At 45.7% G+C, this 25373-nt stretch overlaps 1 protein-coding gene across 1 annotated transcript in view; it reads right to left on the bottom strand.

The window, feature by feature from the left end:
• Positions 1–465: 465 nt before the first annotated feature.
• The window catches only part of LOC109886997 (receptor tyrosine-protein kinase erbB-4-like), a 503341-nt gene continuing 478433 nt past the window's right edge, over positions 466–25373 (bottom strand). The window contains 7 exon segments of the mRNA XM_031813320.1: positions 466–3575; positions 5976–6297; positions 8746–8916; positions 10039–10136; positions 18137–18283; positions 19668–19743; positions 21160–21342. Of these exon segments, the coding sequence (XP_031669180.1) occupies positions 2665–3575; positions 5976–6297; positions 8746–8916; positions 10039–10136; positions 18137–18283; positions 19668–19743; positions 21160–21342 (1908 nt within the window). The 3' untranslated portion in view covers positions 466–2664.

Genomic DNA, 25373 nt, shown 5'->3' with positions numbered 1-25373 from the left:
TAAGTCATGAATTACATTTTTATTTGCTGATTTGACAACTGAACTTCATGTAGCCTTCGTCTCGGAGTAACGGAGAGACTTGTGGTGAAGTCACACAAGAAGATTCCGTGTCAAATCTCTGGACCTTGACATTTTGGATATAGAATGAGGAGTTGGTAAACCTATTGCTGTATAGAGGTGAACTGAGAGTTGTCAGGGGGAGAGAGAGAGGAGGCTAGCTGACTGTCAGTGGGCTTAGTTTAACCACTGGTTCTGTGGTTAAACTACTACCTCTATAGAGGACTAGTTCTGTGGTTAAACTTAAACCACACACCAATACTACCACCCCCCCCTCCCAGTGGAGCTCCCTCCCTCCCTCCCTCCCTCCCTCCCTCCCTCCCTCCCTCCCTCCCTCCCTCCCTCCCTCCCTCCCTCCCTCCCTCCCTCCCTCCCTCCCTCCCTCCCTCCCTCCATGAGAATCTGTCTATATGGAATCTGTCTCTCATCCATTCATCCAGGCCTCCACTAGAAAGGACACCCTCTTCCTCCTCTCTATGTGTCTCAGCCACCGTAGCGAGTTATAAAGGAGACTATTTTTCATGCTACAGCAGTCCTCCTCATTATCCTCTCATTTGCATTGCAAACCCTTACTACAAACTCTGTGTCCCTGTGTCAGGCCACAATCTGCATAACCTAATTTCCTCGCAGTGACGAATCTCTTCCGAGACATTTTTGAGAAAAAATCCTATGTCATTCCGTTGAAGCCAGTGATAAAGGAACTTTTAGAAAGTTATTTGTTAAGCTACCCACATGGTTTACAGTAGTTTTAGATGTGATAAGAGCCTTCAAGATAAGCTACCCACATGGTTTACAGTAGTTTTAGATGTGATAAGAGCCTTCAAGATAAGCTACCCACATGGTTTACAGTAGTTTTAGATGTGATAAGAGCCTTCAAGATAAGCTACCCACATGGTTTACAGTAGTTTTAGATGTGATAAGAGCCTTCAAGATAAGCTACCCACATGGTTTACAGTAGTTTTAGATGTGATAAGAGCCTTCAAGATAAGCTACCCACATGGTTTACAGTAGTTTTAGATGTGATAAGAGCCTTCAAGATAAGCTACCCACATGGTTTACAGTAGTTTTAGATGTGATGAGAGCCTTCAAGATAAGCTACCCACATGGTTTACAGTAGTTTTAGATGTGATAAGAGCCTTCAAGATAAGCTACCCACATGGTTTACAGTAGTTTTAGATGTGATGAGAGCCTTCAAGATAAGCTACCCACATGGTTTACAGTAGTTTTAGATGTGATAAGAGCCTTCAAGATAAGCTACCCACATGGTTTACAGTAGTTTTAGATGTGATGAGAGCCTTCAAGATAAGCTACCCACATGGTTTACAGTAGTTTTAGATGTGATGAGAGCCTTCAAGATAAGCTACCCACATGGTTTACAGTAGTTTTAGATGTGATGAGAGCCTTCAAGATAAGCTACCCACATGGTTTACAGTAGTTTTAGATGTGATGAGAGCCTTCAAGATAAGCTACCCACATGGTTTACAGTAGTTTTAGATGTGATAAGAGCCTTCAAGATAAGCTACCCACATGGTTTACAGTAGTTTTAGATGTGATAAGAGCCTTCAAGATAAGCTACCCACATGGTTTACAGTAGTTTTAGATGTGATAAGGGCCTTCAAGATAAGCTACCCACATGGTTTACAGTAGTATAGACGTGATAAGCTCTTTCAAGTTAAGCTACCCACGTGGTTTACAGTAGTTTAGACGTGATAAGAGCGTTCAAGTGAACAACGTAACTGTGAACGCCACACCCCCAAAAATGATCCAATGGATGGCCTGCGTTGTACATACAGGTACGTAGTTGTTGTTTTTAACACATTATATAAATAATTGTGAAAATTAAATAGAGTAAACATTAAATAAAACATGTTGAAAATGGTACAGGGCTTGGTCACAACAGAGTTAGTTACCGTAAATACTGTAAGAGGTGAGTAACACTGAAGTGATGGTGATGCAATATCTACAATATGTAGCTCCTTTGTGAGGAACATTTCAACATACAGTAGTGGTTGGTTGTCTTTCCATCTCTCTCTCTCTCCAGTTCATTTTGTCACAACAACAGTCATGTAAAACACTGTGCTCTGTATAACATCTCTTTTTCGACACACTTCATCTGTTCCGTCTGCGTTCCTCATCGTGGTTCCCTCGTACCGTCCTGAGAGTCCTGACACCATCCCTGTCTGTGTAGAGAACAGTACATATGGTCATACTATCTCCATATTGCGTGGTTCCTTGATGCTCCTTTCACAAACACCACCACCGCTGCCAGCTTATATACAGCGTCAGAGGTTAACATGGCCTGGTCTTTACCCAGAGCCGTTTTACGGTTGTTACTGTACCAGTTAGGGGCTAGAGTGGAGATACGGAGGTGGAGCCTGGTAGTGTGTTGGTTGGTGGCACTCTGAGTAGGGTCTGCAAGCTCCTTCTCTGGAGAAAGCTAGCTAGTTAGCTAGTTAGCGCAGGAGATGGATGGTGGGATGTCGTGGGGAGGGGTTTTGGGGAGGCTCTCGTGACTGTTTGAGGTACTGAGGAAGGGACAGAGGAACCGGAAAAGGCTGGGTACTGGCTGGTCCAGGAGCTGGAGGAAGATGGGTTGGGACCTCACCTCTATACCACTGTGTTCCTCTGTCGGTACGGGGGAGGGGGCAGAACTGTGCCCGGCTTGAGATTGGACGAGAACTCTGATAGGTACTCGGGGTTTTCGGCCACCACCGGCCTGATGCAGCCGTTCCGTTTGTAGAACAACTTGCCATTGGTGGTTCCCGCCTCAAGGGTGCTGCCCGCCTGGTTTGTAACGCTGTTCAACGGCTTGGGTGGCAGGCTGTGCTGCCAGTACTCTGGATTGTCAAAGGTCACCTTGAGCTTCTTGCCTGCCGGTTTGCCTCCCGCCTGGTTCCCCTGTCCCTGCTTCAGTACACTGCCAGGGTGGGTGGTGTGCCCCTGGTAGGCTGGTATAACACTTCTCTGGTCCTCGGGCGCCGACATGGAGATGGGACCTTTCTTGACAGTTGACCTTTCAGGGTGGTAAACCTGGGTGGCAGAGGGCCCACCACCACACTGGATTAGGTGGGACTGGTGTCCCTGAAGGCCCAGGTGAGTCCGTTGTGGTGAGTTGTCAGATAGGGCCGAGTGGCCAGGTTTCACACCAACACTGTGGAGCTTGTGAATGTGGTGACCAGGCAGTGGGTGATGGCAGCCTCCCTGCAGCCCAGAAGAGGAGCTCTCTGTCGGTACAACGGGGTAGTAAGGAAGGCCAGCCTGGATGGTGAGTTGGGGATAGGAGCCAATACTGATAGTTGAGGCTGTACTCAGCGATGGGAGACCACCGTTCTTTCTCAGGACCAGGTCTCCGGGGTTGTGGAAGGTGTTGAGGTAGAGAGGCTCGTTGATGTACTCGTCTTCGCCCCCCTTGGGCTGGCTGTTGGGTGTGCTGTGGTAGGCTGGGTTGTCCAGGGCGTGGACCTCGCCGTTCTTGCGCCGCGCCACGAATGGGTTCTCCTCAATCGGTTTCAGATAGTCTAGAGAGAAAGAGAGAAAGAGAGAGAGAGAGAGATAAAGGAGAGAAAACAATAAATAGTGTGTGAGAGAGAGAGAGAGAAAGAAGAGCAAGAGAGAGAAAATGAGAAGAGGGTAGTTCACCAAAGATCACTGAGCAGATCCATATCAAGGTCTGAAGGCCACCTTGCCAGCCCTTTCCTTGTCAGTCTAGTCTCCCAGCATCCTGAGGTGAACCAGCAGCTCCAGTTCTGCACTGCTGCCTGCCAGGCACTATACAAGTATGGTGGAATCTATCTATGTGACACTCCTCCCCTCCACCCCTCCACTCCCCCACTCCTCCACCCCTCCACTCCTCCACCCCTCCACCTCCACTTCTCCACTCCTACACCCCTCCACTCCTACACCCCTCCACCTCCACTTCTCCACTCCTCCACCTCCACTCCTCCACCCCTCCACTCCCCACTCCTCCACTCCTCCACCCCTCCACTTCTCCACTTCTCCACCCCTCCACCTCCACTTCTCCACTCCTCCACTCCTGCACCTCCACTTCTCCACTCCTCCACCTCCACTTCTCCACTCCTCCACCTCTCCACTCCTCCACTCCTCCACTTCTCCACTCCTCCACCCTCCACTTCTCCACCCCTCCACTTCTCCACCCTCCACCCCTCCACTTCTCCATCCCTCCACTTCTCCATCCCTCCACTTCTCTACCCCTCCACTCCCCCACTCCTCCACTTCTCCACTTCTTCACCCCTCCACTCCCCCATTTCTCTACTTCTCCACTCCTCCATTCCTCTACCCCTCCACTCCACTCCCCCACCCCCCCACTCCCCCACCCCCCACTCCTCCACTTCTCCACTCCTCCACTCCTCCACCTCTCCACCCCTCCACCTCCACCTCCACTCCTCCACCCCTCCACTCCCCACTCCTCCACTCCTCCACCCCTCCACTCCTCCACACCTCCACCTCCACTTCGCCACTCCTCCACTCCTGCACCTCCACTTCTCCACTCCTCCACCTCCACTTCTCCACTTCTCCACTCCTCCACCCCTCCACCTCCACTCCTCCACCCCTCCACCTCCACTTCTCCACTCCCCCACCCCCCACTCCCCCACCCCCCACTCCTCCACTTCTCCACTCCTCCACTCCTCCACCTCTCCACCCCCTCCACGCCCCCACTCCTCTACCCCTCCACCCCTCCACTCCTCTACCCCTCCACTCCTCCACCCGTCCACTCCCCTACCCCCCACTCCTCCACCCCTCCACTTCTCCACTCCTCCACTCCTCCACCTCTCCACCCCTCCACTCCCCCATTTCTCTACTTCTCCACTCCCCCACTACTCTACCCCTCCACTCCTCCACTCCACCCGTCCACTCCCCTACCCCCCACTCCTCCACTCCTCCACCTCTCCACCCCTCCACTCTCCCATTTCTCTACTTCTCCACTCCCCCACTCCTCTACCCCTCCACTCCCCCACTCCTCCACTCCTCCACCCATCCCCTCCCCTACCCCTCCACTCCTCCATTCCCCTACTCCACTCTGGTGCTCAACCGCCCCTCCACCCCTCCACCCCTCCACTCCTTCATTGCATCAGTTTTGTTTCTCTGGTTTTAGTTTTATTGCCAGCTTCTCCACAAATCGAAGTTGCATGAGACGGACAGAGTGAAAACAGCCTATGATCAAAGCCCGAAGTAGTAATATCTGAGCTAAAGCTTGTGTTTACAACGCTTAGAGTCAGCGAACAATATAATGGGAATCTAAAGATGTAGAACAATGTAGAATCATACTGTTATGCTAAAAATGACTGGGAGTACAGCAGGCTGTTGTCCAGAGAGGTTAGAGACAGAGGTACAGTGACTATAGTAGTGAATGAAGGTTTTGAAGGAAGTGATGTAGGCCCTTCCACTACAGAGCAAGACACGACATGGCTACAGAAAACTAGGCCATGTTAAACGGGTGTTGAACTGGTGTTGAACTGGTGTTAAACTGGTGTTAAACTGGTGTTGAACTGGTGTTGAACTGGTGTTAAACTGGTGTTAAACTGGTGTTGAACTGGTGTTGAACTGGTGTTGAACTGGTGTTAAACTGGTGTTAAACTGGTGTTAAACTGGTGTTGAACTGGTGTTGAACTGGTGTTGAAGTGTTTCGTTTTTCCACCTGACTTCAAAGGAACAAACAAAGCTTGGCTCTTTTCACTGAGCCCTCATAGGAGTAACTGGCTGAAATGACAAGCTGTCTTACGTCTAGTCAGTGTCTCCTAGCTGCAGGCATGTCTAGACGTTGACTCTTAGGTCTAGATCTGTCTAGGCTCTAGGCTTGGTTTTCCCGGACACAGATAAGCCTAGCTATTCCAATGGAGATTCTTCATTGTGCATGTTTTTTAGTTCAGGACTAAACCAGCCCCAGATGGTCTACCTACCTGACGAGGTCTTATCCTTCATGGGGGTCATGTAGCCGTCCTCGTCCGTGTCCCCCCGGGGTGTGGGGGGTCCCACACCCCGGTCCCCCAGGAACACGGTAGGGTCGGCACTGTAGCGCTGCCCATTGTTGTCCTCTGCCCCGGGCCTTGTCTGGGTCTTCTTCTTGAGCAGCGTGCCGTTGCAGCGCTGGTCCTCCAGGGCGTCCAGGGCTGCCCCCTGCGTGCCTGCAGGATCTGGAGAGGAGACACAAGACGGGGACCCTCCCAATGCCAGGCCCTCCTCAGGGGTCGAGCCTGAACCGTCCCGGTACCCAAACTGGTTCTGGGGAAAGAGGGGAGACAACGTGAGAGGAGAACATTAACTCCAATGTAGGAGGACTAACACTCATTACAAAGCCGCTCTTACAAATCAAGGATGTTTTTCATTTATTTCATGTCATTTATTATTCTCATGGAGATTAACATCTCTTACAAGAGAGGGTCTGTATAGTTACTCTGAAATCAAATCTGGGCCAGAGTTATGAGAGAAAACGTTTGATTCCATGAACCAACATGTTGTTGTGAATTAAATTTCTCTGCGGCTGTTTTCCAGGTGTATAGTTTGGTTCAAAGGTCTCTAAGAAAGAAGGAGGAAAAAACAGAGTTGGTATTTAAACACCTGAACCCTATGACCTATGAACCCTATGAACAACAACAAACATATTACATGACTTATAGGGCAAGTATACTTCCTGATATTCTCCAGGACAGCTCCAAGCTATTAGAGCTGGGCCAGCTTGCCAGAGTTTCTACTAGAGAGTCATCCCCCTGCCCGCAATGTTTTACTGCTAATATTAGTCACCTTCTGGGGAGCCACAAAGGGAGAGAGGGGGGGGTCCTGGGGACCGGCCTCTCTTTCACTCCCCACCCACTCTTTCCCTCTGTCCTCTCTTCATCACTCCATCGCTCTGCAATCATCTCCTCTCCTCCTTTAGCCCAACCTCTCTATTCATCCCTCTCCCCCGTCAAGTTTTTAAAAGGCCCCCATTATCCTCTCCTCTGGTGAGGTTCAATCAGAAAAGCAAATTAGTCAGATTTACACTCTATCCCAAATGGCACCCTATTCCCTTTATAGTGCATTACTTCTGACCAGAACTCAAAAGAAGTGCACTGTATAGGCAAGGGGGGGGGGGGGGGCATTTGGTCCACATCCTAGCTAGTCTATTTTATTCACTGTGCTAGCGGAGCCAGTGTTCCAGTTCTTTCACTTTGCAATTTTCTCCCATGACTCCCTGTCCTATTCATAGTCCTAGACTGTTTGACTGCATAATGAAAATGTGTTTCAGTCAGAATATTGACCTTTGACATTTCAGATGTGTGGGTGCCTGTGTCCAGGTCCCCCAGGGCCATGGCATGACCGCCAGCACGAGGGCACATGGGCACACAGTCAATATGAGATGCAGGATCATGGTCGAGGCAGAGCGGCGGCGAGCAGCAGAGTAAATAGCCAAGCCCAGGACTCATTGTCTCTGAGCAAACGGTGGCGGCGCTTTAGTGGAGAGGCTGCTATTTACACACGGAGGCCGGCGTAATGAAAAAGGAGGCCTGGAGAGCGGGTGGATAAAAAGGCCAGGGTCGGGCGTGACACACTGGGACACAGAGATGGAGAAGAACTGGAGGAGGCAGACTGGGACAGAGAGAGAGAGAAGAACTGGAGGAGATACACTGGGACAGAGAGAGAGAAGAACTGGAGAAGGCAGACTGGGATAGAGAGAGAGAGAAGAACTGGAGGAGGCAGACTGGGATAGAGAGAGAGAGAAGAACTGGAGGAGATACACTGGGACAGAGAGAGAGAAGAACTGGAGAAGGCAGACTGGGATAGAGAGAGAGAGAAGAACTAGAGGAGGCAGACTGGGACAGAGAGAGAGAGAAGAACTAGAGGAGGCAGACTGGGACAGAGAGAGAGAGAAGAACTGGAGGAGATACACTCGGACAGAGAGAGAGAGAAGAACTGACGGAGGCAGACTGGGACAGAGAGAGAGAGAAGAACTGGAGGAGATATACTGGGACAGAGAGAGAGAGAAGAACTGGAGGAGATACACTGGGACAGAGAGAGAGAGAGAGAAGAACTGGAGGAGGCAGACTGGGACAGAGAGAGAGAGAAGAACTGGAGGAGGCAGACTGGGACAGAGAGAGAGAGAAGAACTGGAGGAGGCAGACTGGGACAGAGAGAGAAGAACTGAAGGAGATACACTGGGACAGAGAGAGAGAGAAGAACTGAAGGAGATACACTGGGACAGAGAGAGAGAGAAGAACTGAAGGAGATACACTGGGACAGAGAGAGAGAGAAGAACTGAAGGAGATACACTGGGACAGAGAGAGAAGAACTGAAGGAGATACACTGGGACAGAGAGAGAGAGAAGAACTGGAGGAGGCAGACTGGGACAGGGAGAGAGAGAAGGGCTGTCTAGATGAATGGAAATTAGATGGAAGTGGAGGTAGGGTTTGATACTTTCTGAGGCTGATAGGACATTGAGGAAAAGAGAGGAGGAATTACATCACAATTTAGTTGTTGTGGATAGTATGTGTGTGTGGTTGTGTGTTAATTTGAGTGTGTGTGTGGATGTTTCTGTGCATGTGTGTGTGTGTGTGCCTCTGCGTGTGTGTGTGTGTGGGGGGGGGGGGGTGTTTCTGTGCATGTGTGTGTGTGTGTGTGTGTGTGTGTGTGTGTGTGTGTGTGTGTGTGTGTGTGTGTGCGTGTGTGCGTGCACAAGTGTGTGCTTCTACCTACCCTGTTGGAGTCGACGCGGAGCCTGGCTGTGTATGATAGTGGAGGCATGTTAAAGTGATGGGGAACCAGGTACTCCTCAGCATCCATAAAGTCCTCCACATCCTCCTCATCCAGCAGGCTCTGGAAGAACTTACTGTCGTTGGGGCTGGGCAGCTTCATACGGTCATCCCCCTGAGTTAGGAAACACAGATACACAACATCACATTACTGTCTACTGGGTTGTGTTCAGTAGAGCACAGCGTAGCTAAATATTTTGCTGCGCAACACCAACATTTGGGACAGTTGCGCTGACGTATGCTAATGTGATTAGCATGTAAGTAACAAGAACATCTCCCAGGACATGTCTTATATGGGCAGAAAGTTGAGATTATTGTTCATCTAAATGCACTGTCCAGTTTACAGTAGCTATTACAGTGAAAACACTTCCAGGCTGTTGTTTGAGGAGACAACAACAAAACACTTCCAGGCTGTTGTTTGAGGAGACAACAACAAAACACTTCCAGGCTGTTGTTTGAGGAGACAACAACAAAACACTTCCAGGCTGTTGTTTGAGGAGACAACAACAAAACACTTCCATCATGGCAACTGGTCTGATACATTCACCTCTGAAGGTAAATCATGTACTTCCATTCAGTCATCTGGCTCCGTTTTGTCATCCTGAGGGTCCCAGAGATAAAATGTAGCATAGTTTTGTTTGATAAAATCAATTTTTATATTAAAATGTAGGAACTGGGTTCTAAAGTTTGAACCCCCCCACACACCTCCTCTTTTACGCTGCTGCTACTCTGTTTATTATCTATGCATAGTCACTTTAACTCTACCTACATGTACATATTACCTCAATTACCTCGACTAACCTGTTCCCACGCACATTGACTCTGTACCCCCTGTACAGAGCCTCGCTACTGTTATTTTACTGCTGCTCTTTAATTCATTGTAGTTTTGATCATATTTTTTACTTATCTATTTTCACTTAACAATTATTTATCTTAAAACTGCATTGTTAGTTTAGGGCTTGTAAGTAAAGCATTTCACTGTAAGGTGATCAGCGGATGTGAAAAATACAATTTGTTTTGATTTGGAATTGATCAAGTTCAGGCAGAGTATGCCTCAACTGTCTACTTGCTCAACATGATCCTGATTTTTACAATAGTAAAAAGGAAATATTTAAGTTCAGCGAACTGCAATACTCCTAAACAGGGTTTTCATGCATTACTCAGGAGTGGACTGTACTGCCTTGTGTCTCATCCACCAGCAGACCAGACAGAGAGAGAGAGCAGGGCTGAGCCGTACCTGGATGACCAGGTATCTCTGGGGGTCCCGGGCCATCCTACACAACTCTGCAGCCAGCTCCTTGAACTTGGGCCTGCTGTCTGCGTCTATCATCCAGCCTGGAAGAAAGAAGACACAGCTTGTCATAAAAGAACACGTTTGATTCTGATAGTAAGGTAATGTGTAGAAACAACGACCTCTGAATGGTGCCCTGTTGCTATCTCTAATACTGTGTACTGCTCATTCAGGCACACTAAAAGGATTTTAGTACGTTGTGTACATTTGGGTCCCAGAGGAATAGTGGTCACTGGTCACCATGGTGACTGCTGATACCAAATAACAGAATCACCCTGAATCTTAGAATAACTCTCTCTCTCGTCCTCGCTCTCTCTCCCTCCCGCCCTCTCTCTCTCTTTCTCTCTCCTCTCTCTCTCTCTTTCTCCCTCTCTTTCCCTCTCTCTCCTCTCCCTCTCTCTCCCTCTCTCTCTCTTTCTCTCTCCTCTCCCTCTCCTCTCCTCCCTTCTCTCTCTTTCTCTCTCCTCTCCTCCCTTCTCTCTCTTTCTCCTTCTCTCGATCGTTCTCTCATTCCCTTCCTGTTCATTCCCCCTCCAACCAACATGCGGGAGCTGGCGCATTATCTAAATGTGCGGCAATCAACCCTCATTTCATCTCTAGCATTTTTTCCCCAGCCACAGAGGCGCGGGTGTTATGGCGAATCAAATCACAAACAACAGCTCACAGTCAACATGTAATTAGAATGAATGCTCCCGTTAAGATGGAGGATGCTTTTCTGGTGGGTGGGTGAGTGAGTGGGTGGGTGGGTTGGTTGGTTGGTGTGTGAGTGAGTGAGTGAGTGGGTGGGTGGGTTGGTTGGTGTGTGGGTGTGTGGGTGGGTTGGTTGGTGTGTGAGTGAGTGGGTGGGTGGGTGGGTGGGTGGGTGGGTGGGTGTGTTGGTTGGTGTGTGAGTGAGTGAGTGAGTGAGTGAGTGGGTGGGTGGGTGGGTGTGTGGGTGGGTGGGTGGGTGAGTGGGTGGGTGGGTGGGTGGGTGGGTTGGTTGGTTGGTGTGTGAGTGAGTGGGTGGGTGGGTGGGTGGGTGGGTGGGTGGGTGGGTGGGTGGGTGGGTGGGTGGGTGGGTGGATGGGTGGGTGGTGGGTTGGTTGGTTGGTGTGTGAGTGGGTGGGTGGGTGCACGTACGTGTTCATGTTTCACTAAAACACAAATAATTAAATGTTATTGGTCACATACACATATTTTCTGCAGATGTTATTGTAGTGAAATGCTTGTAAGAACACACACACACACACACACACAGACATACAGACATACAGACACACACACACACACACAAACACACACACACATACAGACATACAGACACACACACACACACACACACACACACACACACACACACACACACACACACACACACACACACACACACACACACACACACACACACACACACACACACACACACACACACGTATACAGACTCTCTCTCTCTGTTCATGTGGATGACATGACAGGAGTGGGGCAGAGGGCCAGGAGCTGTCAGTTGGAACAGGGGGGGGTTCTGCATTGCATTGTGGGTATGATGAGTGAGAGCGGGGGGGATTACAAATCTCTGGGGTGTCCAAGTCACTCAACATCACAGGCCATCTAGAGTATGTTAGCACAGTGCAGTGTGCAAGACTGCTACAGGTCACATTCACCGGATATTCTGACTCTCTTTCTCACTCCCTCCCTCTCTCCTTCTCTTCCTGACAGTCTTTATGAGTGCAATGGGGCGAGCTGGCGGGCGGTCGACCAGACAAGCTGTATCCTATATATATATCAGGCGGGGCGGTTGACCAGACAAGCTGTATCCTATATATATATATATCAGGTTGACCAGACAAGCTGTATCCTATATATATATCAGGTTGACCAGACAAGCTGTATCCTATATATATATATATATATATCAGGTTGACCAGACAATCTGTATCCTATATATATATATCAGGTTGACCAGACAAGCTGTATCCTATATATATATATCAGGTTGACCAGACAAGCTGTATCCTATATATATATCAGGTCGACCAGACAAGCTGTATCCTATATATATATATATATATATCAGGTTGACCAGACAAGCTGTATCCTATATATATATATCAGGTCGACCAGACAATCTGTATCCTATATATATATATCAGGTCGACCAGACAATCTGTATCCTATATATATATATCAGGTCGACCAGACAATCTGTATCCTATATATATATATCAGGTTGACCAGACAAGCTGTATCCTATATATATATATATATATCAGGTTGACCAGACAAGCTGTATCCTATATATATATATCAGGTCGACCAGACAATCTGTATCCTATATATATATATCAGGTTGACCAGACAAGCTGTATCCTATATATATATATCAGGTCGACCAGACAATCTGTATCCTATATATATATATCAGGTTGACCAGACAAGCTGTATCCTATATATATATATCAGGTTGACCAGACAAGCTGTATCCTATATATATATCAGGTTGACCAGACAAGCTGTATCCTATATATATATATATATATATATATATATATCAGGTCGACCAGACAAGCTGTATCCTATATATATATATCAGGTTGACCAGACAAGCTGTATCCTATATATACAGTGCCTTGCCAAAGTATTCGGCCCCCTTGAACTTTGCGACCTTTTGCCACATTTCAGGCTTCAAACATAAAGATATAAAACTGTATTTTTTTGTGAAGAATCAACAACAAGTGGGACACAATCATGAAGTGGAAGGACATTTATTGGATATTTAAAACTTTTTGAACAAATCAAAAACAGAAAAATTGGGCGTGCAAAATTATTCAGCCCCTTTACTTTCAGTGCAGCAAACTCTCTCCAGAAGTTCAGTGAGGATCTCTGAATGATCCAATGTTGACCTAAATGACTAATGATGATAAATACAATCCACCTGTGTGTAATCAAGTCTCCTTATAAATGCACCTGCACTGTGATAGTCTCAGAGGTCCGTTAAAAGCGCAGAGAGCATCATGAAGAACAAGGAACACACCAGGCAGGTCCGAGATACTGTTGTGAAGAAGTTTAAAGCCGGATTTGGTTACAAAAAGATTTCCCAAGCTTTAAACATCCCAAGGAGCACTGTGCAAGCGATAATATTAAAACGGAAGGAGTATCAGACCACTGCAAATCTACCAAGACCTGGCCGTCCCTCTAAACTTTCAGCTCATACAAGGAGAAGACTGATCAGAGATGCAGCCAAGAGGCCCATGATCACTCTGGATGAACTGCTGAGATCTACAGCTGAGGTGGGAGACTCTGTCCATAGGACAACAATCAGTCGTATATTGCACAAATCTGGCCTTTATGGAAGAGTGGCAAGAAGAAAGCCATTTCTTAAAGATATCCATAAAAAGTGTCGTTTAAAGTTTGCCACAAGCCACCTGGGAGACACACCAAACATGTGGAAGAAGGTGCTCTGGTCAGATGAAACCAAAATTGAAATTTTTGGCAACAATGCAAAACGTTATGTTTGGCGTAAAAGCAACACAGCTCATCACCCTGAACACACCATCCCCACTGTCAAACATGGTGGTGGCAGCATCATAGTTTGGGCCTGCTTTTCTTCAGCAGGGACAGGGAAGATGGTTAAAATTGATGGAGCCAAATACAGGACCATTCTGGAAGAAAACCTGATGGAGTCTGCAAAAGACCTGAGACTGGGACGGAGATTTGTCTTCCAACAAGACAATGATCCAAAACATAAAGCTAAATCTACAATGGAATGGTTAAAAAATAAACATATCCAGGTGTTAGAATGGCCAAGTCAAAGTCCAGACCTGAATCCAATCGAGAATCTGTGGAAAGAGCTGAAAACTGCTGTTCACAAATGCTCTCCATCCAACCTCACTGAGCTCGAGCTGTTTTGCAAGGAGGAATGGGAAAAAATGTCTGTCTCTCGATGTGCAGAACTGATAGAGACATATCCCAAGCGACTTACAGCTGTAATCGCAGCAAAAGGTGGCGCTACAAAGTATTAACTTAAGGGGGCTGAATAATTTTGCACGCCCAATTTTTCCGTTTTTGATTTGTTAAAAAAGTTTGAAATATCCAATAAATGTCGTTCCACTTCATGATTGTGTCCCACTTGTTGTTGATTCTTCACAAAAAAAAACAGTTTTATATATTTATGTTTGAAGCCTGAAATGTGGCAAAAGGTCGCAAAGTTCAAGGGGGCCGAATACTTTCGCAAGGCACTGTATATATGTATCAGGTTGACCAGACAAGCTGTATCCTATATATATATATATATATATATATATATCAGGTTGACCAGACAAGCTGTATCCTATATATATATATATATATATATATACATATATATATATCAGGTCGACCAGACAAGCTGTATCCTATATATATATATATATATCAGGTTGACCAGACAAGCTGTATCCTATATATATATATATATATCAGGTTGACCAGACAAGCTGTATCCTATATATATATCAGGCGGGCGGTCAACCAGACAAGCTGTATCCTATATATATATATCAGGTTGACAAGACAAGCTGTATCCTATATATATATATATATCAGGTTGACCAGACAAGCTGTATCCTATATATATCAGGTTGACCAGACAAGCTGTATGCTATATATATATATCAGGTCGACCAGACAAGCTGTATCCTATATATATATATATATCAGGTTGACCAGACAAGCTGTATCCTATATATATATATATATATATATATATCAGGTCGACCAGACAAGCTGTATCCTATATATATATATATCAGGTTGACCAGACAAGCTGTATGCTATATATATATCAGGCGGGTGGTCGACCAGACAAGCTGTATCCTATATACAGTGGGGCAAAAAAGTATTTAGTCAGCCACCAATTGTGCAAGTTCTCCCACTTAAAAAGATGGGAGAGGCCTGTAATTTTCATCATAGGTACACTTCAACTATGACAGACAAAATGATGGAAAAAAATCCAGAAAATCACATTGTAGGATTTTTAATGAATTTATTTGCAAATTATGGTGGAAAATAAATATTTGGTCACCTACAAACAAGCAAGATTTCTGGATCTCACAGACCTGTAACTTCCTCTTCTTTAAGAGGCTCCTCTGTCCTCCACTCGTTACCTGTATTAATGGCACCTGTTTGAACTTGTTATCAGTATAAAAGACACCTGTCCACAACCTCAAACAGTCACACTCCAAACTCCACTATGGCCAAGACTAAAGAGCTGTCAAAGGACACCAGAAACAAAATTGTAGACCTGCACCAGGCTGGGAAGACTGAATTTGCAATAGGTAAGCAGCTTGGTTTGAAGAAATCAACTGTGGGAGCAATTATTAGGAACTGGAAGACATACAAGACCACTGATAATCTCCCTCGATCTGGGGCTCCACGCAAGATCTCACCCCGTGGGGTCAAAATGATCACAAGAACGATGAGCAAAAATCCCAGAACCACACGAGTGAATGACCTGCAGAGAGCTGGGACCAAAGTAACAAAGCCTACTATCAGTTACACACTACGCCGCCAGGGACTCAAATCCTGCAGTGCCAGACGTGTCCCCTGCTTAAGCCAGTACATGTCCAGGCCCGTCTGAAGTTTGCTAGAGAGCATTTGGATGATCCAGAAGAAGATTGGGAGAATGTCATATGGTCAGATGAAACCAAAATATAACTTTTTGGTAAAAACTCAACTCATCGTGTTTGGAGGACAAAGAATGCTGACTTGCATCCAAAGAACACTATACCTACTGTGAAGCATGGGGGTGGAAACAGCATGCTTTGGGGCTGTTTTTCTGCAAAGGGACCTGGACGACTGATCCGTGTAAAGGAAAGAATGAATGGGGCCATGTATCGTGAGATTTTGAGTGAAAACCTCCTTCCATCAGCAAGGGCATTGAAGATGAAACGTGGCTGGGTCTTTCAGCATGACAATGATCCCAAACACACCACCCAGGCAACGAAGGATTGGCTTTGTAAGAAGCATTTCAAGGTCCTGGAGTGGCCTAGCCAGTCTCCAGATCTCAACCCCATAGAAAATCTTTGGAGGGAGTTGAAAGTCTGTGTTGCCCAGCAACAGCCCCAAAACATCACTGCTCTAGAGGAGATCTGCATGGATGAATGGGCCAAAATACCAGCAACAGTGTGTGGAAACCTTGTGAAGACTTACAGAAAACGTTTGACCTCTGTCATTGCCAACAAAGGGTATATAACAAAGTATTGAGATACACTTTTGTTATTGACCAAATACTTATTTTCCACCATAATTTGCAAATAAATTCATTAAAAATCCTACGTGTTTTTCTGGATATTTTTTTCTCATTTTGTCTGTCACAGTTTAAGTGTACCTATGATGAAAATTACAGGCCTCTCTCGTCTTTTTAATGGGATAACTTGCACAATTGGTGGTATGACTAAATACTTTTTTGCCCCACTGTATATATATATATACATATATCAGGTTGACCAGACAAGATGTAGCCTATATATATATCAGGCGGGCGGTTGAGCTGAATAATCATATATATCATTATATACAGTTGAAGTCGAAAGTTTACATACGCTTAGTTTGGAGTCATTAGAACTCGTTTTTCAACCATTCCACAAATTTCTTGTTAACAAACTATAGTTTTGGCAAGTCGGTTAGAACATCTACTTTGTCCATGACACAAGTCCTTTTTCCAACAATTGTTTACAGACAGATTATTTCACTTATAATTCACTGTATCAAAATTCCAGTGGGTCAGTTGTTTACGTACACTAAGTTGACTGTGTCTTTAACAGCTTGGAAAATTCCAGAAATTGATGGCTTTAGAAGCTTCTGATACATAATTTGGGAAATCAGCCAAGACCTCCACAAGTCTCCACTCTAATACCTTGACTTGTCCTTAAGCCAGTTGTCCACAACTTTGGAAGTATGCTTGGGGTCATTGTCCATTTGGAAGACCCATTTGCAACCAAGCTTTAACTTCCTGACTGATGTCTTGAGATGTTGCTTCAATATATCCACGTACTTTCCCTCCACATGATGCCATCTAGTTTGTAAAGTGCACCAGTCCCTCCTGCAGCAAAGCACCCCCACAACATGATGGTGCCACCCCCCGTGCTTCACGGTTGGGATGATATTCTTCGGCTTGCAAGCCTCCCCGTTTTTCCTCCAAACACAACGATGGTCATTGGGGCCAAACAGTTCTATTTTTGTTTCATCAGACCAGAGGACATTTCTCCAAAAAGTAGCATCTTTGTCCCCATGTGCAGTTGCAAACCGTAGTCAGGCTTTTTTATGGCAGTTTTGGAGCAGTGGCTTCTTCCTTGCTGAGTTGCCTTTCAGGTTATGTCAATATAGGACTCGTTTTACTATGGATATAGATGCTTTTGTACCTGTTTCCTCCAGCATCTTCACAAGGTCCTTTGCTGTTGTTTTGGGATTGATTTGCACTTTTCGCACCAAAGTACGTTCATCTCTAGGAGACAGAACGTGTCTCCTTCCTGAGCGGTATGACGGCTGCGTGGTCCCATGGTGTTTATAGCTGTGTATTATTGTTTGTACAGATGAACGTGGTAACTTCAGGCATTTAGAAATAGCTCCCAAGGATGAACCAGACTTGTGGAGGTCTAAAAACAATTCTGAAGTCTTGGCTGATTTCGTGTGATTTTCCCATGATGTCAAGCAAAGAGGCATTGAGTTGAAGGTAGGCCTTGAAATACATCCACAGGTACACCTCCAATTGACTCAAAGATGTCAATTAGCCTATCAGAAGCTTCTAAAGCCATGACATAATCTTCTGGAATTTTCCAAGCTGTTTAAAGGCACAGTCAACTTAGTGTATGTAAACTTCTGACCCACTGGAAATGTGATACAGTGAATTATAAGTGTGTCTATAAACAATTGTTGGAATTACTTGTGTCATGCACAAAGTAGATGTCCTAACCAACCTGCCAAAACTACAGTTTGTTAACAAGAAATTAGTGGAATGGTTAAAAAATGAGTTTTAATGACTCCAACCTAAGTGTATGTAAACTTCTGACTTCAACTGTATCATACGTACATTTAACCATGACCATATAGACGTCTATGGTGCAGATGGGAGGCTGAGGCAGACGCTCGCCCTTCTCCAGGATGTCTGGGATCTCCCGCGTGGGGATGCCGTCATACGGCTTCCCTCCAAAAGTCATCAGCTCCCAGATAGTCACACCTGGAGAGAGAGAGAGAGAGAGAGAGAGAGAGAGAGAGAGAGAGAGAGAGAGAGCACAAGAGCGAGAGAGAGAGAGAGTGTGAGAGAGAGAGAGAGAGAGCACAAGAGCGAGAGAGAGAGAGAGAGAGCGTGAGAGAGAGAGAGAGCACAAGAGCGAGAGAGAGGAGAGCACAAGAGCGAGAGAGAGAGAGAGAGAGGAGAGAGAGAAGTGTGAGAGAGAGAGAGACGAGAGCACAAGAGCGAGAGAGAGAGAGAGAGAGCGAGAGAGAGAGAGAGAGAGAGAGGGGGAGAGATTGAGAAAGAGAGAGAGCGAGCGAGAGAAAGTGAGAGAGAGAGAAAGAGAGAAAGTGAAAGAGAGAGAGAGTGTAATGTTTACTGTTAATTTTATTGTTTATTTCAGTTTGTTTATTATCTATTTCACTTGCTTTGGCATGTTAACATATGGTTCCCATGTCAATAAAGCCCTTAAATTTGAAATGAAAGAGAAAGAGAAAACAAAAGACAGAAAATGAGGGAGAGAGAGATAGATAGGGAGAGAGATAACATGGACAGAAAATGAAGGAGAGAGAGATAGATAGGGAGAGAGATAACAAAAGACAGAAAATGAGGGAGAGAGAGATAGATAGGGAGAGAGATAACATAGGACAGAAAATGAGGAAGAGAGAGATAGATAGGGAGAGAGATACAAAGACAGAAAATGAGGGAGAGAGAGATAGATAGGGAGAGAGATAACAAAAGACAGAAAATGAGGGAGAGAGAGATAGATAGGGAGAGAGATAACAAAAGACAGAAAATGAGGAAGAGAGAGATAGATAGGGAGAGAGATAACAAAAGACAGAAAATGAGGGAGAGAGAGATAGATAGGGAGCGAGATAACAAAAGACAGAAAATGAGGGAGAGAGAGATAGATAGGGAGAGAGATAACAAGACAGAAAATGAGGGAGAGAGATAGATAGGGAGAGAGATAACAAAAGACAGAAATGAGGGAGAGAGAGATAGATAGGGAGAGAGATAACAAAAGACAGAAAATGAGGGAGAGAGAGATAGATAGGGAGAGAGATAACAAAAGACAGAAAATGAGGGAGAGAGAGATAGATAGGGAGAGAGATAACAAAAGACAGAAAATGAGGGAGAGAGAGATAGATAGGGAGAGAGATAACAAAAGACAGAAAATGAGGGAGAGAGAGATAGATAGGGAGAGAGATAACAAAAGACAGAAAATGAGGGAGAGAGAGATAGATAGGGAGAGAGGAAGAATGCAAGTAAGATAGAAAGAAAGAGAAAACGAAAGGGAAAGAGAAAGAGAGAGAAAGGAGAAACAGGAAGTCAGGTCATTTTGGCAAATGATGCGTCTCGTATCGTTTGTTTGTAATGTCACACACACCGTAGCTCCACACATCACTCTGGTGTGTGAACTTCCTGTAGTGAATACACTCCAACGCCATCCACTTAATGGGCATCTAGAGAGAGAGAGAGAGAAAGGGAGAGAGAGAGAGAGAGCGGGGGGAGGGGAGTTAGAGTGCGAGAGAGAGAACAAGAGAAAGAGAGCGAGAGGGTGATGAGAGAGAGAGAGAGAGAGAGAGAGAGAGAGAGAGAGAAAGAGAGAGAGACAGAGGGGGGATGAGAGAGACAAAGGGAGAGGTGAAGAGAGAGAGAAGGATTATTCACTCTACTGATGATACAAATGTCAAGAGAGAACAGACAAGTGTTGGTGAATGTTTCCTCTCCAACCTAAAACTCTCTGATTCATCATCATGCATCAGATGGAAAGGTTGTGTGGGTCTATGTAGAAAAATAGATTCTCTGTTTTCATATTCCTGGTAGAACTGACCTTTACACTTTTAACAGTTAATACCATCTACATTCTAATCCTAGTCAAGAATTGAGTAGCCTCCTTCCATTACGTTCCATTCATATCCATGGCAGGAATTGAAATGAAATGAAACACTCTTCCAAATATGAAGGTCAGCTTTCATTATGTGCATGATCTTGGATCCAAGGCTGACTACTGCATGTTGCAAGGCATTTTCTGGGATGGACAGTGATATGCCAGTGTAACACTTGTTACAGTGGAATGTACAACATGTCAACATTGGCCGTCATAGCAACCAGTACCACATCATTTGATTTTCTTCTGGACTGGAGGACCCAATTACCCCCAGCAGGTAGGTACACTGTGGAAACCTATTACCTACTAGAACATGACCGGTATTATATCCTGTCTATATTAACTGGGTTTCATCTCTCACTCTCTTCTCTACTGCAACTTCAAGAGGAAAATGAAACACACTTGTTTTCAATGGTATTCAGTGCATTCAGAAAGTATTCAGACCCCTCGACCATTTCCACATTTTGTTACGTTACAGCCTTATTCAAAAATTAATAAAAAAATACGTTTTCCTCATCCATCTACACACAATACCCCATCATGACATCACAATACCCCATCATGACATCACAATACCCCATCATGACATCACAATACCCCATCATGACATCACAATACCCCATCATGACATCACAATACCCCATCATGACGAAGTGAAAACAGGTTTTTAGACATTTATGCAAATGTTTTAAAATAAAAATGGTTGCTGATAATGTGCCTCTGTACGCCTATGTAGATATTCCATAAAAAATCTGCTGTTTCCAGCTACAATAGTCATTTACAACATTAACAATGTCTACACTGTATCTCTACACCCCAAAATTTTAAACGGTAGTGTATATATTAATCAATGGTTTACATTAAACATTTAGATGTGATTCTGTACACACACACACACGCAAACACACACACACACGCAAACACAAACACACGCACACATGCGCACGCACACACATGCGCACACACACACACACAAGCACACACACACCTTGCCCCCATCAGCGTTATACTCTTTCTCGTCGACGTCCAGCAGTCTGGCCAGGCCAAAGTCAGTGATCTTGATGTGGTTGGGGGACTTGACCAGAACATTACGGGCTGCCAGATCTCTGTGGACCAGCCTTCTCTCCTCCAGATACATCATACCCTGGGATGGTGGTAGGGAGAGAGAGAGAGAAAGAGAGAGGAGGGAGAGAGAGAGAGAGAGAGAGAGAGAGAGAGAGAGGAGGGAGAGAGAGAGAGAAAGACAGAGAGAGAGAGGGGAGGGAGAGAGAGAGGGAGAGAGAGAGAATGGGGAGAGAGATAGCGAGAGGAGAGAGAGTGGGGAGAGGAGAGAGAGAGAGAGAGAGAGAGAGAGGAGGAAGAGAGGGAGAGAGGGAGAGAGAGAGGAGGAAGGGAGAGGGGAGAGAGATAGAGAGAGGAAAGAGGAGATAGAGAGACAGAGCGAGAGAGAGAGAGACAAATAGAGAGAGAGGGGGGAGAGGAGAGATAGAGATAGGATAGTGTAGATAGAGAGAGAGAGAGAGAGAGAGAGAGAGGGAGGGAGAGAGAGAGCGAGAGAGGGAGGGAGAGAGCGAGAGAGGGAGAGACAATAGAAATAGAGAGATCGACAGCGAGAGAGGGAGGGAGAGAGCGAGAGAGGGAGAGACAAATAGACATAGAGAGATTGACAGCGAGAGAGGGAGGGAGAGAGAAATACACAATTTTTCTGATTGTGTATTGCCATTTCCATCACAATCATCATCATCATCACAATCATTATCGTCACAATCATTATCATCATCAACATCAACACCACCACCATCACCACCATCATTCTCTCTTCTCCCTGCCCTGCGCTGTTCTCCCTGCCCTGTTCTCCCTGCCCTGCCCTGTTCTCCCTGCCCTGTGCTGTTCTCCCTGCCCTGCCCTGTTCTCCCTGCCCTGTGCTGTTCTCCCTGCCCTGCCCTGTTCTCCCTGCCCTGCGCTGTTCTCCCTGCCCTGCCCTGTTCTCCCTGCCCTGCCCTGTTCTCCCTGCCCTGCGCTGTTCTCCCTGCCCTGCCCTGTTCTCCCTGCCCTGTTCTCCCTGCCCTGCCCTGTTCTCCCTGCCCTGCGCTGTTCTCCCTGCCCTGTTCTCCCTGCCCTGCCCTGCCCTGTTCTCCCTGCCCTGCGCTGTTCTCCCTGCCCTGTTCTCCCTGCCCTGCCCTGCCCTGTTCTCCCTGCCCTGCGCTGTTCTCCCTGCCCTGCCCTGTTCTCCCTGCCCTGCCCTGTTCTCCCTGCCCTGCGCTGTTCTCCCTGCCCTGCCCTGTTCTCCCTGCCCTGCCCTGTTCTACCTGCCCTGTTCTCCCTGCCCTGCCCTGTTCTCCCTGCCCTGCCCTGTTCTCCCTGCCCTGCGCTGTTCTCCCTGCCCTGTTCTCCCTGCCCTGCCCTGTTCTCCCTGTCCTGCCCTGTTCTCCCTACCCTGGTCGCCCGGCCCTGTCCTGCCCTGTTCTCCCTACCCTGGTCACCCGGCCCTGTCCTGCCCTGTTCTCCCTACCCTGGTCTCCCGGCCCTGTCCTGCCCTGTTCTCCCTGCCCTGCCCTGTTCTCCCTGACAGACTGGGACAAGAGGGGTGTTAGGGAGAGGGACCCTGACAGACTGGGACAGGAGGTGTGTTAGGGAGAGTGACCCTGACAGACCGGGACAGGAGGTGTTGGGACAGGAGGTGTATGAACCTCGCCTTCACACACACACCTCCCAATCCACACACCGCCCAGTCCACACACCTCCCAGTCCACACACCGCCCAGTCCACACACCTCCCATCCACACACCGCCCAGTCCACACACCTCCCAGTCCACACACTGCCCAGTCCACACACCTCCCATCCACACACCGCCCAGTCCACACACCTCCCAGTCCACACACTGCCCAGTCCACACACCTCCCTCTGATTCCACATCACTTAGATTTACACCCCCCTCAGACGGGGACAATATGATAAGACAGGGCCGACAGAGAGACGTACTCGTAGAAATAAAGCAGGTGTGTGTGTGTGTGTGCCAGAGAGAGACTGTGTGGCCATGTGTCTTGTCTATTTACTAGAACTGCATACTGTGTAATAATCATATTACCTACTATTTAGAATGTACTGCATACCATGTAATAATCATATTACCTACTATTTAGAATGTACTGCATACCATGTAATAATCATATTACCTACTATTTAGAATGTACTGCATACCGTGTAATAATCCTATCACCTACTATTTAGAATGTACTGCATACCGTGTAATAATCCTATCACCTACTATTTAGAATGTACTGCATACCGTGTAATAATCATATCACCTACTATTTAGAATGTACTGCATACCGTGTAATAATCCTATCACCTACTATTTAGAATGTACTGCATACCGTGTAATAATCATATCACCTACTATTTAGAATGTACTGCATACCGTGTAATAATCATACTATTTAACCTACTATTTAGAACGTACTACTTAGTAAGAATGTATACTCTTACCAACATACTCCTCCATACTGAGAATGTCAACAGATGTGTACCTGCTTTGTTACCCATAATTTGTTCATGTTGGTACAGCCCGTCCCCTATCTGATTTAGAACGTAGGTACAGGTATTCAGACTCATGTTGGTACAGCCCGTCCCCTATCTGATTTAGAACATAGGTACGGTATTCAGACTCATGTTGGTACAGCCCGTCCCCTATCTGATTTAGAACATAGGTACAGGTATTCAGACTCATGTTGGTACAGCCCGTCCCCTATCTGATTTAGAACGTAGGTACAGTTATTCAGACTCATGTTGGTACAGCCCGTCCCCTATCTGATTTAGAACATAGGTACAGGTATTCAGACTTGACCTGTGTGTATGTAGAGGACAGGCTTAAAGTGGGATTGTGTGTGTGTGAAGGTTAGACATTAACTCTGAATGGTTAAGGTTAGACATTAACTCTGAATGGTGAAGGTTAGACATTAACTCTGAATGGTTAAGGTTAGACATTAACTCTGAATGGTTAAGGTTAGACATTAACTCTGAATGGTTAAGGTTAGACATTAACTCTGAATGGTTAAGGTTAGACATTAACTCTGAATGGTTAAGGTTAGACATTAACTCTGAATGGTTAAGGTTAGACATGAACTCTGAATGGTTAAGGTTAGGCATTAACTCTGAATGGTGAAGGTTAGACATTAACTCTGAATGGTTAAGGTTAGACATTAACTCTAAATGGTTAAGGTTAGACATTAACTCTGAATGGTTAGGTTAGACATTAACTCTGAATGGTTAAGGTTAGACATTAACTCTGAATGGTTAAGGTTAGACATTAACTCTGAATGGTTAAGGTTAGGCATTAACTCTGAATGGTTAAGGTTAGGCATTAACTCTGAATGGTTAAGGTTAGGCATTAACTCTGAATGGTTAAGGTTAGGCATTAACTCTGAATGGTTAAGGTTAGGCATTAACTCTGAATGGTTAAGGTTAGGCATTACTCTGAATGGTTAAGGTTAGGCATTAACTCTGAATTGTTAAGGTTAGGCATTAACTCTGAATGGTGAAGGTTAGACATTAACTCTGAATGGTTAAGGTTAGACATTAACTCTGAATGGTTAAGGTTAGACATTAACTCTGAATGGTTAAGGTTAGACATTAACTCTGAATTGTTAAGGTTAGACATTAACTGTGAATGGTTAAGGTTAGACATTAACTCTGAATGGTTAAGGTTAGACATTAACTCTGAATGGTTAAGGTTAGGCATTAACTCTGAATGGTTAAGGTTAGACATAACTCTGAATGGTTAAGGTTAGACATTAACTCTGAATGGTTAAGGTTAGACATTAACTCTGAATGGTTAAGGTTAGACATTAACTCTGAATGGTTAAGGTTAGGCATTAACTCTGAATGGTTAAGGTTAGACATTAACTCTGAATGGTTAAGGTTAGGCATTAACTCTGAATGGTTAAGGTTAGACATTAACTCTGAATGGTTAAGGTTAGACATTAACTCTGAATGGTTACGGTTAGACATTAACTCTGAATGGTTAAGGTTAGACATTAACTCTGAATGGTTAAGGTTAGACATTAACTCTGAATGGTTAAGGTTAGACATTAACTCTGAATGGTTAAGGTTAGGCATTAACTCTGAATGGTTAAGGTTAGACATTAACTCTAAATGGTTAAGGTTAGACATTAACTCTGAATGGTTAAGGTTAGACATTA

This window comes from Oncorhynchus kisutch, unplaced genomic scaffold (genome assembly GCF_002021735.2).
Source record: "Oncorhynchus kisutch isolate 150728-3 unplaced genomic scaffold, Okis_V2 Okis05a-Okis16b_hom, whole genome shotgun sequence".
NCBI lineage: Eukaryota > Metazoa > Chordata > Actinopteri > Salmoniformes > Salmonidae > Oncorhynchus > Oncorhynchus kisutch.
This window is presented reverse-complemented; position numbering and strand designations above follow the sequence as displayed.